This window comes from Globicephala melas, chromosome 19 (genome assembly GCF_963455315.2).
Source record: "Globicephala melas chromosome 19, mGloMel1.2, whole genome shotgun sequence".
Classification (NCBI taxonomy): Eukaryota; Metazoa; Chordata; class Mammalia; order Artiodactyla; family Delphinidae; genus Globicephala; species Globicephala melas.
The window spans coordinates 3,980,664-4,000,282 of NC_083332.1; the positions used below are offsets into that span (position 1 = coordinate 3,980,664).

A 19,619-nucleotide genomic window follows, 5' to 3' on the forward strand; every position below is an offset into this window, starting at 1 on the left:
GACAGGTGCCTTCAAAGCGGGGGCCGGGCTGAAGTCATCTGCCAATGAAGACAGCCCCTGGGCTGGTAGGGAGGAGCCGGGAAAGAGGGTCCAGCCCTCTTCTTCGTTGGCCCTGTTATCGTTCCTCCCAGAGTGTCCAATAGTTTGGCGAGTGGGCGGTAACCGCTCCTAAGGCGTGTGAAACGGGGCGTAGCAGGCAGGCTTGGAACCTGGGAGCATCCTTCCACCTCCCTTGGGTCCTGGCCGGGCAGGCCGGTCCCTGTCTGTGAGCTGCACAGTCTTCAAGTGCCTGTATTTGGCATATCTTTGAGACACAGAGGAAGGGAGAAAAGGAAGGAAGCAGGAGACGATGCCCCAAGTCACTGGCATCACGCATAGCTGAATTGGTTGGGAAGCGCCATGGAGGCATGGAGTATTTGTCCTGCTTCTGTGTGGTTACATGACCGTGGGACAGTAATTCTCCTCTGCACCTCCATTTCCCTGGTGTTGTGAGGACGCCGCAGAAGGTACAGATGAGAGTCCCTGTTCCCCTCCCACGGCTGCCTCCTAACACCTACTGGTCCTTCAGATCTCAGCTCAGTGGTCTTTTCTAGCGGGAAAACTTCCCTGACCTCCCGTGCTGAGTGCTCACGTGAGCCCTGTTCATTCGGATTTACTTTTGCACGTATACTGTCATTTTCTTAATTATTTGAATCTCCCCCTCCGGGTTTTTGCATCCCCAGCGCTTAGCAGCAAGAAGCACTCAGTAACCGTTTGCTGAATGAGTACCTGGATGAACACGGGGAATGACTTGTGGTTAAAACTTGCTAGGCACTGGTGCTCTGGCAAACCAGGAGGCATTTGCCCTGGGTCACACAGTCAAGATGAAGTCATTTCTGCCCATCTCCTCTAGGTGGAGGAAAGTAAGATAAATCCAAGGGAAATGCAAGTGAGAACTGCATCAGAATCGCCTGTGGCAAGGCAGGCAATGCTTGTAAAAACGCAGTGCTCTTAGGCCCACACAGATCTGGGAAGTGAAGCCCAGGGATCTGTATTTTTACAAACTTCCTGGGTGATCATTAGAGGTCTTTTGTGTTTTTTTTAATATTTATTTATTTATTTGGTTGCACCAGGTCTTAGTTGCGGCAGGCGGTCTCCTTAGTTGCGGCTCGCCAGCTGCTGAGTTATGGCATGTGAACTCTTAGTTGCGGCATGCACGTGGGATCTAGTTCCCTGACAAGGGATCGAACTCAGGCCCCCTGCATTGGGAGTGTGGAGTCTTAACCACCTCACCACCAGGGAAGTTCCTCGTTAGAGTTTAAGAAATATTGATCCAGAAGACCCTTGTTATTTAAAGTGTGGTCCCTGTTGTAAATCAACTACTTCCCCTAAAACAAACAAACAAAAACAACAAAGTGTGTTCCCTGGATGGAGCAGGGCCTTTGAGGTTTCTCAGGAATCACCTGGGGATTTGTCAAATGCAGATTCTGACTCAGGAGGTCCCAGATCCTGCTTTTCTAACAGATTACCAGGCAGTGCTGCCAGTCCACACTGAGTAGCAAGGGTCCAGAGCAGTGGTTCTCAAATTTGACTGCATGTGTGAATCACCTGGGGGCTTAAAAAAAATCCAGATACCCAGGCCTTGCCCTAGACTGATTAAATAAGGGTTTCTCAGGATGGGAACCAGACATTAGTAATGCAAATTCCTGAGATGATTCCAACATGCCACTAATCTGATAAGAGGATTTTCTAGAGCAGTGGTTTTCAAAGTGTGGTCCCTGCATCAGCAGCATAAACACCACCTGCGAAGTTGTTAGAAAGTCACGTTTTTGAGCCCCACCGTAGACCAACTGAATCGGAAACCTGGGCCCTGTAACCCGTTTTAACAGTCCTTCCAGGCAATTCTGAGGCATATGAAACTTGGAGAAACTCTAAGAGTATTCGGGACTGCAGGGCCAGGTGACTCAGATTCCTTCTTGCGATTCTTCACACCTCCTTGCCCCCTCCACCGTTCGATTCAGTCTGGCCAGGGGAGATGGGGACTCTGAAGAGCTGTGGACAGACGGCCCTTCCCTGGCACCCCCAGAGACAGAGATCAGCAAAGGTCATCACTTTTAAGCAAGGCTGATCTAAAGTTCAGGGATAAATCTGGGGAAACAGTTATGTGACCTGGAGTAATCTGGCCTTTGGAAAGAACCTCCCCGGTGTGCAGACTCTTTCATGTGAGGGAGGGGAGAGATTCAGAGAGGGCCTCTGAGGTCCAGAGACAGAGCCCTGGGCTGAGGGAGGGACTGGGGACCGGAGACACACACAGAGCCCCTAGTGGTGATGGGGGAGTCCCAGAGAGAGGAACAGAAAGAGAGAGATCTCAGATAGGACCCAGTGAGGCAGAAAGAGACCCAGGGAGAAAGCTCGAGCTAGAGAGGCATCACTCCCCCGGGGCTGGTCCTCCTGGGTAATTAAGAGAAGTGCTGACCGTTCAGGTAAGTGAGCAGCTGTGAAGCCCATCTCCCAGCATGGGGTAGGCTACCCCTGGCGGCACGGTGCTCTCTTTACCAGGCAGGAACTTTCATAGCACTGAGTCCCTGCCAGGGCTGGGCACCTGTCTGCTCCACCCTGCCGGGGCTTGGCACACCAGGGTGGGAGGGGGAGTCCTCAGCAAACACTGGAGAGAATAACAAAAGTGCCCGGTCGTGGGGCCCTGACGGTGAGCCCAGTGCTAAGTGCTTCCTGGGCATCTTTTACGTCCTCACAGGTGCGCCTGGTGGTTGAAGTGTGGAGGCTTGGAAGGCGGCAGAGGCCAACTGCATGAGATGCCACGACCACCCAGGGCGGCCTGCATTGAAAGCTGGGGCGTCAGAATGACCAGGGTTCTCTAAGGGGCCTGGAGATGGAGAGGGCTCTTCTCTTCCCGGGACTGCACGATGAGGAAGTGACAGGCCCGGGGTTGGATCCAGATTCCAGGGAGCCCAAGCTCTGTCCCCCCAAACCCCGTAGCTCCTCAAATCGCCCGGGTGTTCGACAAACGATCACTCGCCAAGGACAGATCCTGATAATGTGCTTTTAATTGCACTTATTCCAAAGGTACTTCCTTTCCCGGTTAAAATAAAAAAGATGCGTGATGAAGGCTGGCTGTGTGTGTGAGTGGGGCGGCGATCTCTGTGCTCCGGGGCCGGGCCTTCTCCCGTGCCTCGCCGGACAGTCCCAGCACCGGCCGGCACGGGGCGGCTCTCCTTGCCGGAACCTCCCAGCCCCATCCTGACCCCGACCCCTTCAGAGAGGTGGGGCCTCTGTGTCCCTTCAGCGGGAGAAGGCCCAGGGCACCGCCCCTCAGGTGGACATGATGCCGCTTTTCTCACCCTTGACCTTGAGGAACTCGGCCATGCTGGAGAAATACTTCTGGTTGGCCTCAGCCACCTTCTTCTCCGCTGCTTGTGGGTTCACAATCTCCAGGCCCTGGGCAGGTGAGGGAGATGGGATGGGGTGGGGAGACAGGCCTGGGCCCTAACAATGCCCCCCGCCCAGCTCCCCCAGCTCCCAGTGAAGGAATCATGAAATGTCAGGGGCCCACGGGCCCTTCCCAGTGGTCCTTGGGCTCTGGGCAAACATGTGGACAGTTTGCCAGCCCCCAAATCTCCCCCACCTTGGGAGATTCTGACTCTGTGGGCCGGGGGGTGGGGGAAGAGGGGAGGATCTGGGCATCTGAATTTTTAGCAGGTTCCCCAGGAGACTTTAAAAACACCACCGTTGGAGAACAGCTGATACTGTTCGGTTCCTGAATAAGGAAACTGAGTCCCAGAAGTAAGTGGCTTGCCTGCAGTCCCAGCACAAATTGCACCAACCCCACCGAGGATTTAACGACCTGGGGACCCGACGCGTGGCAGGCATTGTTGTGAATGTTCTACACACGGTGACTCTCATCTTCTCGCTGAGGCCTCCCCTGGAGGCTCCCCATCTCCCTTAGTCCTTTCAGTCTCCAGCACTGTCCACTTTCCAATACACTATGTATCTTAGTTATCTGTCCCCCTGCCACCCCCTAAGCTCTGGGAGAGCAAAACTTCCTGTCTCTGTTTTGTGGCTTTGTCCCGGCACCTGCAACAGCGCTCGGAATTTAGCAGGCACTCAGCAGACACCTGCTGATGGAGGGAATGAGCTGGTGCTCCTCAGATCCCGAGGGCCACACCAGCGCTATTTGGTGGGTGAATAAACCGAGGCACGGACCCGACAGGGGAGTGACCTGCCCTGGCTCCATCCTATGCTCTGGTGGTTGGCTGGGGTCCCGACTGCCCAGCCCACCTACCTAGGACCTTTCCTGTGCGGGGCCCTGAGGTGGCCCCAGCCACCGGATCTTGGAAGGTGGGGACCCAGAGCCTCAGGGAGGGACTGAGCCTGCTCGAGGTCATAGAGACCAACTGGTCCCTGGTAACTTCACCGAGTGCAGGGAACCCAGATACGCCCTTCAGGGGCTTCATCGGTGCCCACTCCCCCCACGGCAGCCCCGAGAGGGGCCCTGTCGTGTGCTCATTCCGCAGGCGAGGCAGCTGAAGCCCAGGAGGGGAAGGGGTTTTCCCTGGGCCTCCTGACCCCAGGGGGGCCGGTACCTGGAGTGGGGTGAAGGCCACGCTGGAAGCAGTCCCCGAGGAGCGGTCGCGGATGGTGGACTTGCCGCCGTACACCACGCTCTGCTTCTGCAGGGTCCGCTGTGGGGAGGGCCGGGGAGGTGCAGACTGTGGCTGGGGCCCAGCGCCCGAGCCCGCAGCCCCTCACCCTCAGCCCCCGCCCCAGCCCGCGGCCGTACCTGCAGCGTCTTGGAGATCCTGGCTTTGGTGGCCTCGTTCACCTGTGTCTGCCGCACCCGCCCGCTGCCCGACTTGCCCAGGTGGCCCAGGCTGAAGCCCAGGTCCTCCTGGTAGGCGTCCTCCTCGATCTGGTGGGAGGGAAAGGCGTCGGGTGCCAGCTGCCTCCTCAGTCAGCTAGAGGCCCACGCACCCACCCCATCGGCCGGCCCTATTCAGGCGCCTACTGGGCCCCGAGTGCAGTGAGCCTTGCTGGGGCCCCAGCAAGGAAGTCAGGTCCCGTTACTGCTCCCTGAGCTCACAGCTGAGAGGGGCCGTGCGTGTGCGTGTGTGTGGTGTAAGAACTGAAATGGGTTTCACTGATGAAAGGGCATCTGAGCTAGTTCTTGCAGGATCAGTAGGGTGAGGCTCGGGTAACAAGAGCCTGGCAGGGGTGGAGCCTGGGGAAGGGCATGTGTGCGGGGCGTGGGGGGACACGAGACTGGGAGGCCTGCAGGGGTCTGATCCTGAACAGCCTCCAGTGCCTGGGTGGATGGGAAGCCTCGGGGCGAGGGGAGCCGGTGCCGGGTGGATGGGGTGGGGAGAGACTGGAGGCCGGGGTGGGGGGACCAGGGAGGAGGCTAAGGTGTTGTCCCAGATCTGGGGGTGGGGGGCATGGCCACAGGTGGAGAGGAAGGAATGCAGCAGGGAGCGGGGGCAGAGCAGGGTGGGGTCTGACCTCCCCGAAGCTCATGCGGTTGGCCTGCTTCCGGATCTCAGTCAGCCCCAGCCGCTCCTTCATCTTGCGGTACCTGGGGACAGGGCAGGGGGTCAGCTGGGAGGGTGCAAGCCTCTTCCCTTCCCATTCCGTCCCGGCCCGACTGGTCCCCGGGCGCCACCTGCGGCCGCCTCTCTTCTTACGCTGCCCGTCGAGGGGTGCAGGCAGCGGCTTCACCTGCTTCACGGGCGGCGGCTCCTGCCACTTGTCGAACTTGCGCTCGATCTCATCCTTCAGCTCGTAGCCCACCTGGGGAGGACGGGGTGGGGGTCCTGCAGCTGCTCCCTCGGGCCTGTCCTGTCCGCCCGTCCCCCTCGTTCCCACGCGGCCCTGGAGGACCTTGACCCTCTGGGCTCTGCCGGTTTAAGTCGCACCTACCACGCGATGCTCCCACACTGTATCGCAGGCGCAGCCCTCTCCTCTCAATGCTGCGCCCCAAGGCAATGGAGCAGACAGAGCTCCCGCGCCCGCTCCCCCCCCCCCCCCGCCCCGGCCCCAGCTCTCCTCAGGTCAGTAAGTGTCGATGCCCTGGAGTCGGCCACACCCCGAGAGTCCCGCCAGGCTCTCCCTTCAGGAAGGACCCCAAATCGGCCCCCTTTCAGCACCCCCACTGAGGCCAAGCTCTCCCCAGGGTGCGAGAGGCTGCACATGATCTGCCCCCATCCCGCCAGCCTCCTCTCCCTGGAGCTCGCCGTGCTCCAGCCTCAGGGCCTGTGCACCGACTGTTCCCTCTGCTTGAAACACCCTTCCCCCCAGCATCTACCGGACTCGCCTGCTAGCTGCACTCAGGTCTATGTTAAACCCTCGCCTCCTCGGAGGAGCCCTCCCCGAGCTCCAGGTTACTCAGTCTCGCCTCCCTCGCCGCCCCCAGTGCCCCGCGTCTGTCTTCCCAGGCTTTACTCAGCACCGCTGGACGCGCCGCAGACCTGCCGCTTGTGTCTTCTCGGCCTGCCCCCAGCCAAAATGGAGATGGCACGGAGGCAGGGCTTTTGTCTGTGTGGTTCACTGCTGTACCCCCAGCATCCAAGCCAGTGGTCAGAGAGAGACTGAACCCCTGAACCCACGGTGCCAGGGTGGGCGCTTGGAAAACAATAATGCACAAGACGGAAAACATCTACTCTCCCAGAACAAGTCCGCCAAGGCACACAGGTTGATGGAATAATTACGTGAACAATGACAGTTCTGGTAGAGGGGACAGATCCTGGTGCAGTAGGCAAATAAATACCTCCCCCTCCCCCAAAGGTGTCCACAACCAACTCTCTGGTCCCTGCGAATGTGTCACTTTACCTGACAAAAGGGACTTTGCAGATGTGACTGGGTTAAGGATCTGGAAACGGGGAGAGGGTGCCTTAGATGATCAGTGTGGACCCAGTGTAATCACTGGGTCCTTAAAAGAGTCAAAGGAGATGTGGAGACAGAAGCAGAGTCAGAGAGAGCTGGGAAGATGCTACGCTGGCTTTGAAGATGGAGGAAGGGGCCACAAGCCAAGGGACGCAGGCGGCCTGTGGAAGCTGCAAGAGGCAGCGGAGCCATCCTCCCCTTGAGCCTCCGGAAGGAATGAACCCTGCCAACCCCTTGATTTCAGGCCAGGGAACCCGCCGTGGTCTTCTGACCTACTGAACTCAAAGACAGTAACCCTGTGTTGCTTTAGGCCACTAAGCTTGTGGTTAATCTGTCACAGCAGCAGCAATGGGAAACTCGTACAGAAGGGGGAGGGGATGCTGGCCTCGGTAGGGGCCACAACCAACACCCCCGCCTCTGCCCTGTTAGGACAGCGCTCGCTGTGCTGGGTCCTCTATTGACAGCTCTCCCTGAGACAGACCACATACCACCCGGACAGACGCCGCCCGCCCCTCACCTTCCCCTCCGTGCTCTCATGGAAACTGTCCACTCGGGCTGCCAGCGTGCACTTGGCAGCCACCAGCCGAGCCGCCTTCCGCCGGAGATCCTGCAGTCATGGACAGGAAGGCAGAGTCAGTGTGCAGATGCAATCAGATGGCAGCGTTTCCACAACTCTAGCCCCCGTCTCCATTTCTGCCTGTCAGCATTTCACCTTTACCGCTATTGCCTTACTGTAATAACGTGTTACAGTAACAAATCATCATTGTCGGTGATAACGATAACCTACTTCCCCGTTTGCACAGAAGGCTGAATCGCATTACAACAGATGTAAGATTATCAAATACGGAGAAAATACCTACATTAAAATTTAAAACATCCATCTGTGTATCACCAAAAATGGTGTCATGTGCCACAAAAGGTAGGGGCCAGGTTCTGAGAAACACCACGATGGTACCTGTAACACCCACAGCCCCAAGTCTTGGTGACCAGTAGTAATGGTAATGGTAGCAATAATAATAAAGAGAAGAATAACAGTAATAATAATAACATAGTAAGCCAGCAGCAGCTAGGCGTAGAGGGGAATTTAACCCTGTCCTAAGAAGTCTGGCCTTGGCCCTGGCTCCTGGGTGGTGATCTGTGCTGGCAGGGGCCTGGGTAAGCCAGGGAACAGCGCTGTGACTTAGGGTGGGGTCTCTGAGTCACAGGGTCCCAGCCATGTCTGTGCCCCCGAGCCTCGGCAGAGACTGAGCCCCGAGGACCCTGCCCTCGTGCCTCCCCTCGGCCAGCGTTACTCTGGGTGCGCTCACTGTGATAAACCGTAGCCCTGGGTGGATCGGCTCAAGGTGAGCTCTCTGAGTCCTTCTAGTGGCCACTGAACCTGACCGTGGTCTTGGGAACCCCGAACTCACAAGCTTAACGCTTCCGTTGCTTTGTACGTGCGAGGCCTGATGTCAAGGCGTTTCGTACGAGTGAGTCCTCGTCTTGACCCCATGAAGCAGGTTCAGTTCACCCCACTTACACACGGGGAGCCTGAGGGGGATCAGAACTCCAGCCTGGCCTGTCAGCTCCAGCGTCCTTGTTCGTACACCCTGCGCGGCCCGTCCTCCAGGGTCCTGACCCCTGGCGTCAGCAGAGACCCCTGGGACCCGAGGAGCAGCAGGGGGAGGGGGTGCCCTTTGGGGCACAGCATAAGGTTCCAAGGGGGTGGGACTCACCGGGGGCAGGGACTGCACGATGTCGCTGTGGTAGATGTAGCCGGTGTGGGGCAGCACTGAGGTGGATGAGAAGCCGGACAGCGTCTTGCGCTGGGCCCCGAGCAGCATGATGTTGCAGGCGGGCATCTTGGAGAGGTTGGTCAGGCCGCCGGCCACCCCTGCAGCGGGACAGAGGGAGGGAGGGGCTCAGAAGGACCGGGGGGATTTGTCTGGGGCTCGCCATGCGCTGCACCTTCACAGGAGTTTCTGGTTGGAGCCCCGAGGCGGCCCCGCCAAGGAGGGCCGATGTGTCCCGCCTCCGAGAGGGGTTTGGAGGAGGCTCAGAGAGGTGAAGCAACTTGCTAGAGTGCACAGTGAGCAGACTGGCCCAACAGGAACCTGACCCAAGTCTGCGAAGCCACACAGGCCCTGCTCCGGCCTCAGAGTGGTTTTCACCGCGCTGTGGGCTCGCGACAACAGGGCCTGGGTGTGAATCACCTCTGGGTTCCCTTGAGCGTGTCTGCGGGCATGGGGGAGGGGAAGAGGAGCTGCAGGTAAATACTGTAAGTAGTTCTACCTCTGAGGTGGGATTGCTGTGTGCGGGGCCCTGTGCTGGGCGCTTTCAAGGATTAGGTAAATGGTCTCATCACACACACGAGTCCTTGAAACAAGCCTCCAACACCCGTGCGGGAGCAGAACAGCCCCCATGGTCACTGACATCACCATCCCCGGAACCTGCGACTACAATGCCACATGCAGCCAAAGGGACTCTGCAGATACGGGCAAGTTAAGGACCCCGAGAAGGGGAGATTATCCTGGAGGATCCTGGTGGGCTCAATGTAATCACGAGGATCCTCAAAAGTGGGAGAGAAAAGCGAAGTCAGAGTGGCACGAGAGGAGACTTTCAAGACAGAGGAAGGAGCCACAAGCCAAGGGATGCAGGTGCCCCTGGAAGCTGGAAAAGGCAGGGAACGGCTTCCTCCCCTGACCCACCATAGAGGACCACAGCCCTGCCGACACTTTCATTCTAGCCCCGTGAGGCTCACGGTGGACTTCTGACCTCCACAGCTGTCAGATGATAAACTGCATCGTTCAAGCCTCTTGGTTCGTGGTCATTTGTTACAGCAGTCACAGGAAACTAGCACAACCCCCAATCGCCACTAGGGAAACTGAGGCACGTGACACCGTTTGCCCAAAGACATGAGGTCAGCGAGGGGGGAAGCAGGATCCACACCCGAGCTTGTCCTTCCCCGACACCACTGCTTCTACCTGCAACTCTGCACACACCTGCCCCCAAGACTGTGTTCTGCGCTGAACTGTGTCCCCCCGCCGAGTTCACACATTGAAGTCCTAGCCCTCCCCTCCCCACACCTCAGAATGTGACTGTATTTGGAGACAGGGTCTTTAAAGAGGTGATCAGGGACTTCCCTGGTGGCGCAGTGGTTAAGACTCAGCACTCCCAATGCAGGGGGCCCAGGTTCGATCCCTGATCAGGGAACTAGATCCCACATGCAAGCTGCAACTAAGGAGCTGGCGAGCTGCAACTAAGGAGCCCGCCTGCCACAACTAAGGAGCCCGCCTGCCACAACTAAGACCCAGCACGACCAAATTAAAAAAAACAAAACAAAACAGGTGATCAAGGTGAAATGAGGTCACAGGATGGGCCCTAATCCAATAGGACTGGTGCCCTTACGAGAGGAGACTAGGACACAGTCCCACGTGGAGGGAAGACCACATGAGGACGCAGTGAAAAGGTGGCCGTCTACACACCAAGGAGAGAGGCTCTCAGAAGGAACCAGCCCTGCTGACACCTGATCTCAGTCTCCCAGCCTCCAGACTGTGAGAGGATAAACCTCAGCTGTTGAAGCCCCCCAGTCTATGGCACTTTGTTACAGCAGCCTGAACTGACGAATACGGCTGCTTTATCCAACTCCCCGGGGAAATGTTTCTCGGTTGAAGGGGCCAGGAGCCTGAGGGGGCTCTCTGAGGCCGCAGAGAGCCCCCGAGGAGGAAGGCACCCACTGCCAGGACCAGTGCCCCCGTCTCGTGGAGATACTGAGGCTCAGAGAGCTGACTTTACTACTGCCAGGCGGCCCCGTGGGCCCACGGCAGAGCTGGGAGCTGCTGGGATGCCCAGCATTTCCACCAGCCACGCCGCCTCTCCCCTTTGCGGCTTGTCTGGCCCCAGCTCTGCTGGGGATGCGGGCGCTGACCAGGCTCAGGGGCCCCATCCTTTCTCCATGTCTGTGTGAAGAGCAAGCTGGCCGACCTCTGTGGTCTCCAGGAGAGATGAGAGGGTGGGGGCGAGGGGACACGGTCCTGGGGCCCCAGGGCCAAATCCCCATTTTACAGAAGAGGAACAGACTTGCCCAAGGTCACATGGCCCGCGGGGCCGTCACTGCGTGGGGACGGGCCTCACCCATGATCTTGGCGGCGGTGGACGCCCCGATGATGATGGAGAGGTTGGGCGCGATGAAGGACATGCGCGACTCCACGTACTCGTAGATTCGGTGCTTGGAGGCGTTGAGCTCCAGCGCCATGTCACAGGCCTCCTCCAGCCGTTCCAGCTCCTCCTCCGACAGCTGCTGCCTGCAGGGGGGGGGGCGAGGTGGGGGTGAGGCTGGAACGGACCCGATCTTCGAGCTTCAGCGTGTCCCGTCTGCGTGGCCCGGGAGCCCGCGTCCTCCCAGCTGCGTGTGTGTGCGCACACGTGTGTGCAGCTTCACCACAGGTACCGCTCCTGCCGGCCCTGAGGCCTGGAAGCCAGGGCTGCCGGGAACCAGTCCGCGGTGCCACCGCACTGCCCCGTCCTGTCTCCGTCTGTGGGAGGCGCCCCTGCCCAGGCCATGCCAGAGCCGGGCCTCTGCAGGTGTTCCCTCTTCCTGAAACGCTCTCCCGCCGAGGCCCACCACACCCTGCAGGCCTCAGCCCTGCTGGCCACCCCGGCCCACCACCCTGCCGCTTCCCTCGGAGCACGGTCACCGCTGCGATCAACCATTCCAGAGCTCTGCTCTGCGGTGACAAATGGCCCCTTCTCCTAGGCGCAGCACGGACGCCAGAGGGGCAGGTGGAGAGCCGGCATTCACCCTAGCAAGGGGATGACACGCCAGAGACGGACACTTCTAATTACGGGCCTGCCCCTTGCCTCACCCTCGAAACCCTGGGCGAGGCTGGCTTCTCATGCCCGCGGAGCCCCGAGCCCAGCACGGTGCCTGGCTTGCGAGCTGAAGTGCCCTATCCCCCTGAGACTGACAGTCATGCCGCTGGCCCAGACCGCCGTGCACCATCAGAGGGGCCCCTGTGCGCACCCCTGGGTGGTGGAGGCAGTGACGCTGACGACCATGATAGTGGCATTGGTCAGGATCTGCTGCAGGTTCTCGTTGTTCTTGCACTTGTCCAGGCTGTTGCCCAGCTCCTGGGGGGCGAGAGGGCAGGACAGGGGCCTGGGACTCAGGAAGCTCCAGAACCTCTCGTGCTCCTGCACCCACCCCATCTGTACCCGGGGCACTCCCCTGCCTCCCCCCACTCCTGGCAACTCCGCTGCTCAAAGGATCCGCACCGTCTGCCCCGTGCGGGCTGACCCGGAAGCAGAGCTGAGCAGACGGGCCACCCAGGGAAGACCCGCTGCCGCCACAGGCCTGCAGCCCATGGCCACTCAGAGTGCGGGTCTGACCGCGTCACTTCCCTGGGTGGGCATCCCCTGCCACCGCCCCCATCCGCCCCTGGACTCATGGGGGGCCCTGCGCACTGGTGAGCCCGCCTTCACTTTCCCTTAAGACCCAGGGCCTCTGCAATCCGCCTCCTCGCCTCCTCTCGTTCCCAGAATGCTCCAGGGCCTGTTGCCGTCTCGGGGTCTTGGCACTTAGGACTGCTTCCCCGAGTCTCATCCCGTCTCCAGCCCAAGGCTGAGCGAGGGGAGCCTTCCCCTTAAACCTGGGGGTCCGAGAGCAGGGCCCCGCCGCCCCTTCACATTAGTGGCCGTCGGGGAGCCCACTTCTTCTCATTTACCTTGACGGTGCGGATGTAATCAAGTGCATTGGGGACCAGAGACTCCAGTTCGGGGAATCGCTTCGAGTACTTATCCCGGATGAACTTATGGATGATGTCTAAGGGGGACAGGGCGGAGAGGAGCCCAATGAGGGGCAGGCAGACTCTGCTGGCTCTCCCAGTACCCATTTCCCCTTCTTCCTTCAGTAGCAAAACCCCTAATTATAGCTGGGCTCACGGACACACAGCACAAAGCTACATTTCCCGGCTGCCCTTATGGCTGGATGCAGCCATGGGAGTTAGTTCTGATCTACAAGATGTGAGCTGAAGTCACATGTGCAACTTGCAGGCCACTCCCTCAAAGGAAAAAAATGTGCCCTCCTCTTCTCTCCCATCTTTTTGCTGATGAGGATGTGGAGGTGATGGCTGGAGGTGGGCAGTCACCTTGTACCATGAAACAGATGGCAGATCAGTGAGACAGAAAGAGCCTGGACTCCTCATCCAGACTTTCATATGAGAGGAAAATATGCTTCCTTCTCACGTAACCACTTGTTACAGCAGCTGAACCTGGATTCCAGCTGATACAGGGGCTTGGGGGCAGGACCCTGGGAAAGGCCAGCAGGGAAGACGGCCTGTGATCCTGCCTGCCCCTCCCTTGAGGATGGGAGGAGGCTGTGGGGGACACCGGGCAGGGCTGTCTCTGCTTGCCCTTCCCGGCACTCACTCAGCTCGTTCTCGATCTCCACCGTCAGGTTGTTGGCGTCCACAATGACCCGGTACTCGGGGGCCGCCTCCACCGGTCCCATCACTGTGAGGATGAGAAAGAGCCTGGTGTGGGTGTGTGTCTATGCACCCACCCCGTTCCAGATCCCACAGCTCAGGGAGACTGGGGATGCAGCTGGAGGGGAGCAGGAAGGGGCTGAAGAGGAAACTGGGGGGCAGGTTTGCATATCTGCAAACCTCCCATCTCTCCCTCCAGGCCAGTCTAGACTTGACCCCATCTTGCCCTGGACCTAAACCCTCCTGGGGCTCACCACACCCTTAGACTAACAGCCCAGCTACCCAGAGTGATGTTTGAGGCCTCCCAAAAGGCTGGAAGCTCTGCAAGGACAAGTACTGGGTCTGTTTCCTGTGGCTGCACCCCGATGCGCCTGGCCCACTGCAGTCGCTCCGTGGACACTTGCTGACTCAGTGACTCCAGTCTGGTCTCTGCACCTTCCTGGCCCCATCCTCTCATCACACCCCCGCTTTATTTCATTCCAGCCATTAAAGGACTGATTACAGTGCCCTGAACACTTGGCCTGCTTCACTCTTCTCTTGGCCTTTGAATATGCTGTTCCCTCTCCCTGGTACATCCCTTCCTCGTGTCTGTTTCTGGAAAACCCTTCAAGCGCTAATAATAACAACAATAATGACAATGATGACAGTATTATCACGAGCAACTGACACAGACACGACTTACTGGGCATACGATACTGTTATAAGTGCCTTACGGGCATTAACTTATTTTATCCACAACCAGCCAGGGAGGTTGGTGTTAAATCAGGCCAATGTTGCAGAGAAAGAAACGGAGAGACTTGGCCTGATGGCACAGAGCCAGCAGATGGCAGAGCTGAGATCTGACTCCCGAGTCTGCGCTCCGAATCCTGATGCTCAAATGCCTCCACGTCCTCAAGTCTCACAAGGCGCCTAAGAACCCCTCCCGCACCTTTCAGGAGGGGTCAGCTGTCTCTCTGTGCTCTGCCACACTCCTGCCACATCCATTAGACATCGTCACCACCCAGGTTGAGGTGTTTCATGTCCACCTTCCCCACCAGACATGGGGTGTGATTGGGTGTGACTTAAAATCCCCGAGCCTGGCCCACACCAGGAAATGTCACTTTTATGATTCCCCATGACTCCCTGGCCTGGCATTTGAAACCCCGCAGGGTCTGGTGCCCTGCCAGCCTCCCCATCACTATGGATGTCCAAGGTTTTGCAGGTGCAGCTCTCTTTCCCTGGGCGCACCCCCCCGCCACCCCATTCTTGGCCTGTCATGTGTATTCATGCTTCAAAGTCCAGCTGAGACATCAGTTCTTCCCTGACCGTGGCAGGGTCAGCCAGCTCCTCCTGTGGCTCCCGAGTGTCCTGGGCTCCCTCCACCCCAGCAGGCGCCGCCCACCAGTAACTGCTCCGCCAGCCCCTGAGTGTTCTGAGAGCAAAGGCCCACACAGGCCTGGCCCGCAGGGCGCCTCACGAAAACTTTAAAGAAAGTTTTAAAGGTTTAAAGTTTAATCCTCGTGGTGCAGTGGTTAAGAATCCACCTGCCAATGCAGGGGACACGGGTTCCAGCCCTGGTCCAGGAAGATCCCTCACGTCGTGGAGCAACAAAGCCCGTGCGCCACAACTACCGAGTCTGCGCTCTAGAGCCCGCGAGCTACAGCTACTGAGCCCGTGTGGCACAACTACTTAAGCCCGCGTGCCTAGAGCCTGTGCTCCACAACAAGAGAAGCCACCGCAATGAGAAGCCCGCGCACCGCAACTAGAGAGAAAGCCTGCGCACAGCAACAAAGACCGAACGCAGCCGACAAGTTAATTAATTAATTAATTTTTTAAAAAAGAAACGATGGAGCAAGTAAGTCTCCCTGAAACTCTGCTCTGACTATACCATTCCTGTGCCAAAAAGCTTCCCTTGGCTTCCCACTGCCTAGGAATTCAAATCAAGAGCCACAGCTTTCCAAGAAAAACAGGGGTGATGACAGCACTGTCCTCTTAGAGCTGGTCTGAACACTCAAGAGACAACCCAGCTTTGCCCAGAGTTAGAAGTGAGGAGAGATTTTAATAACTTTTATGGATTTTTTTTTATATTTTCATGGTTACTTTCTATTTAACAAATGACACCAGTTTTCCATCCACAGTAGCAATATCTTTCCTTCTTGCGTAAACTGAAGGAAAAAGTATGTGGATTTAAAAATGTGAAATAGGGCTTCCCTGGTGGCGCAGTGGTTGAGAGTCTGCCTGCCGATGCAGGGGACAGGGGTTCGTGCCCCGGTCCGGGAAGGTCCCACATGCCGCGGAGCGGCTGGGCCCCTGAGCCATGGCCGCTGAGCCTGCACGTCCGGAGCCTGTGCTCCGCAGCGGAAGAGGCCACAGCAGTGAGAGGCCCGTGTACCGCAAAAAAAAAAAAAAGTGAAATAATAAGTGTTTTACAGGTGTGGCAAAACTCTATAACTGATTACGTTATCAGTAAAGTTTGGGAAGCCTTGAGATAAATCCTATCACAATTAGCCAGCGCTCAGCACAGAGCAAGGACTTAAGAAGTGTCAGCTTTAGGGGCTTCCCTGGTGGTCCAGTGGTTAGGACTCTGCGCTTCCACTGCAGGGGGCCTGGGTCTGATGCCTGGCCGGGGAATTAAGATCCCGTATGCTGTGCAGCACGGGCAAAAAAGAAAAAAGAAAACTTAGAAAGAACTTACCAGCTTTGGAATGCAGTACACTCTTAGGAGAGAAGGGGACTGGGCTGGGATGGAAGAGAAGAAGAGGGCTCTGGCAAAGGGTGACGGGAAAGGCCAACTTCCAAAGTCACCAGCAGCAAAGGAGCCAAGGGCCCTGGCCGGAGCAGAGCCGGGGCGGGAGAGGGCGAGGGCGACAGGGAGGGAGAAGTACCTTCCGAAGCTTTGGCCTGCTTGCTGATATACTCCTCAATCTTCAGCATGATCTCAGCGAACTGTCCGGGGAGGAGCGGAGAGTCAGAAGCCGGGACTCTCCAGGCAAAGGAGATGCTGCCCGTGTCACCCCCCAGGAGCTCCTCTCACCATCTTGCTGTCCCACAGCTTGGCGATGCTCTTGACCGAATCTCCAGAAAGATCCAGCTGGGTCTCCTCCTGCACATCCTCGATCGCCGGCTCCTCCTCTTCCTCCCCGTAGCTTCCTCCTTCCTCCTCTTCTGCCGCCTCCTCGAGGTCAGCTAGCAGCTCGTCGGCCAGAGACATCCCGAGGCCTGCGGGCAGGGCGAGCGGGATTCCCACTCATTACTGGGACAGGCCTCCCCTGCCAGGTGGCCCTGGTCCTTCTTGATCAACCTCACCAGCATGCAGGCTCCACAAGGACAGGTACACTCTTCTGCTTTTTTCTCTAGCTCCTAACTGCGCCTGACACATAACAGATGCTCAGGAAACGCCTGCTGAATGAATCCATGAACCCACTTCCCAGAACCAGATGGTCTCCAGTCATAAGTCACACTACCCACCCTTCTCACCTTCACTTCACTGGACAGGACACTGCACACCCCTCACACCACCACTTCGCTAAGACTTAAAAGATACATCCCCTCCCTTGATAAGACCTCTCCTCACATCCTTTCCTTCCCCCCACCAGCAGAGGCCCCTCCCCACCAACTGTTGGGCCCCAAATGGGTGACAGACACCCTGATCTCCTCAGCCATCAGGACAACCAGGCAGGGCCTAAAATGTCTAGAGCCTCCAGGCCAATCACCTCGGGCTATGAGCAGCTCCTACCCCCAGGTGCTGTACAAATATTAGTATTTTCGGTGAATCCCACACAGTGGAAAAGGCTGCAAAGGCTGCGAAGCACTACTCTACAAGGTACAATCCCCACCACTCTGTCCTCCCCAGTGCTTTTTTTTTATTATTAAAATAAGAAATGCTCCCTCTTCCTGTTCTCCTCTTTCAATAAGACAAATGTAGGGGGAAGGGGGGGAGAAATAAATGTGAGACTGGGATGGACATATACACACTACTATGTATAAAATAGATAACCAATAAGAACCTGCTGTATAGCAAAGGGACCTCTATCCAATACTCTGTAAGGACCTATATGGAAAAACAATCTAAAAAAGAGCGAATATATATATATGTATAACTGATTCAGTTTGCCATACAGCAGAAAGTAACACAGCATTGAAGACCAACTATACTCCAATAAAAATTTTAAAAAAAAAGACAAATGCAACATGTACACACTACTATATAAAAAACAGATAACCAATAAGTACCTATTATACAGCACAGGGAACTATACCCAGTGTTTTGTAATAACCTATAAGGGAAAAGAGTCTGAAAAAGAACAGATAGGTATATACGTATATGTATAACTGAATCACTTTGCTGTGTACCTGAAACTAACACAACATTGTAAACCAACTATACTTCAATAAAAAAATGAAATTAAAAAAGAACTTAAAAAACAGGGGAATTCCCTGACGGCCCAGTGGTTAGGACTTGGTGCTTTCACTACTGTGGCCCCGGGTTCAATCCCTGGTTGGGGAATTAAGATCCTGCAAGCTGCGTGGTGCAGCCAAAAGAATAAAGAAATAAAATAAAATTTACAGAAAGACAAACGGAGGCTGCAAACCTCCATGTCCCCAGAGGCTAAGTGGGTGACATAAGTGAGAAGCAGGCTGGGGGTTGGGCAACTGGGGAAGTGGAGCCTGGAGAGCGAGGGAATCATGCCTGATGTGAGAGCTCAGCTGACGCGACGCTTCAGACACGCCCTGCCAGTGGGAACACGGGCTCCATGTTGCCAGGTTTTCTAATTTTTTTCAAGAAAAGTAAGAGAGTCAGAATTTTTATGTGTAACCTCCCAGTCTGAAAAGTTTCTTTTTAAGTGGCTAATTTAAACAGACCACCATGGCAAAGGCCAAACTAAACGACTACAGGAAAGATTTGGCCCTTGAGCTGCCGGTTTAGGACCCCTGGATGTTCGGTGTCTCTGAGCTCAGTCTCCCCGCATGCCCTCCTTTCTCCCTAAGATGAAATGTCCCCTTTATACTCACTTCTCTTTATAAGACACAGCTTTTCCTTGTAAACGCACCCATGTTATCTCACACACACCTTTCTCTAAAACTCTCGTTACTCTTGCTTTCTCTGAATAAGAGGAACTTGTCCTTTATTGGACATGATCTGCTCTCCATACATTAGACTCAAGTATCTCTTCTTATCCTCTCTTCTCTGTTTCCCCACTAAACTGTAAGCAAAACCAGGGGCGGTTATCTGTCTGTTCACCGTTATATCTCCACCATCTAGCAGAATCTCTAGCACGTTGTAGGTATACAAGAAATATTGGGCAAATGAATGAATGAACTTTATTTAATCTTTATACCAACCACATTATGGTTTCCTTTCTCCGGCTCTCTGGATATATTATTTTTTCATCCCAAAGGTAAGGGCACAAACATTATTTCTTGCAGCGTGGGTTATCTCTGACCCTGAGACTAGATGCTATCTTGCTGTTATACATCCTATGAACCCTTCGGTTCACTTCAACACTTGAGATTCTCTAAATTTCTAACATTTTGTTTAATGTCCATCTTCCCCATTAAGCTTAAATTTGTAAGGAAAGAGGGACCGTGTCCATTTTGTTCATTGCACACTATTTCCATCGCCCAGCGCAGCACGTGGCACGGATTAGGTACCACGACTTCGCTTGATGCCAGCCAACCTCTCCAGCCTCAGTCCCCGCCACTATTCCCCATGCCCCTGAATCCTTCTCACACTTTTTTGGCTTACCAACTTCTTCCCCTCACTTTAGGTCTTCATTTCCTCCCTTTTTACCAGCTCAACACCTCTTCATCCTTCAGTTCTCATATTCCAGCTCCCTGACCCACGCACCCCACTCTAGAGTAGATAAGTTGCTTGGTGATATACACCCCGCACGCCCTGTGTGTACCCTAAAGCACTTCACACATTTGTGGTTATTTAAGTAATTACTTGATTAAGCCTGTCTCCCCAGGCACCATGCAAAGCGCTAATAGGGCCGGGAACGATTTTTTGCTGCCGCTATATCCCCAGAGCCTTAACAATGTAGGAGCATTTGAGACCTTTGGTTAGTCGGTCTACGAAGGCCCGCCTTTCTCCTTACACACTTCCTCCCCCAGACCCAGGAAGCCAACCTCCCGCCCTTCCCTCGTCTCCATCACACTCACCTCTTCTCTTCTCGCACGACGGTTTCTAAGAAATTAGCTTCCCAGCAGCGGTCGACGCTAACTGATGACGTTTCAACCATGCGCCGTCGTCGAAGCAAAGCTGCGCTCTGATTGGCCCCTGCACCGCGTCTTTCCTGGCTGCGT

At 56.1% G+C, this 19,619-nt stretch overlaps 1 protein-coding gene across 1 annotated transcript; it reads right to left on the reverse strand.

Moving 5' to 3' along the window:
* Window positions 1–3,175: 3,175 nt before the first annotated feature.
* Window positions 3,176–19,609, reverse strand: PRPF31 (pre-mRNA processing factor 31). Its single transcript, XM_030847906.2, has 14 exons — window positions 19,476–19,609; window positions 16,348–16,532; window positions 16,199–16,259; window positions 13,279–13,362; window positions 12,576–12,673; window positions 11,876–11,982; window positions 10,987–11,156; window positions 8,589–8,746; window positions 7,391–7,480; window positions 5,654–5,781; window positions 5,494–5,566; window positions 4,778–4,906; window positions 4,581–4,679; window positions 3,176–3,435 (listed from the first exon to the last, which is right to left on the reverse strand). The coding sequence occupies exons 2-14, from the start codon at window positions 16,522–16,524 to the stop codon at window positions 3,310–3,312; spliced, it is 1,500 nt and encodes a 499-aa protein (XP_030703766.1). The 5' UTR covers window positions 16,525–16,532; window positions 19,476–19,609; the 3' UTR covers window positions 3,176–3,309.
* Between the last annotated feature and the right edge of the window lie 10 nt (window positions 19,610–19,619).

Excerpts from the sequence above, each read along its gene's own strand:
- PRPF31 (XM_030847906.2), bottom strand. The coding sequence starts at position 16,524 with ATGTCTCTGGCCGACGAGCTGCTAGCTGACCTCGAGGAGGCGGCAGAA. Across the intron at positions 12,674-13,278 it reads GGAGATCGAGAACGAGCTGA|ACATCATCCATAAGTTCATC; the intron begins GTGAGTGCCGGG and ends TGTCCCCCTTAG. Across the intron at positions 8,747-10,986 it reads CACCGCCGCCAAGATCATGG|GGGTGGCCGGCGGCCTGACC; the intron begins GTGAGGCCCGTC and ends GTCCCGCTGCAG.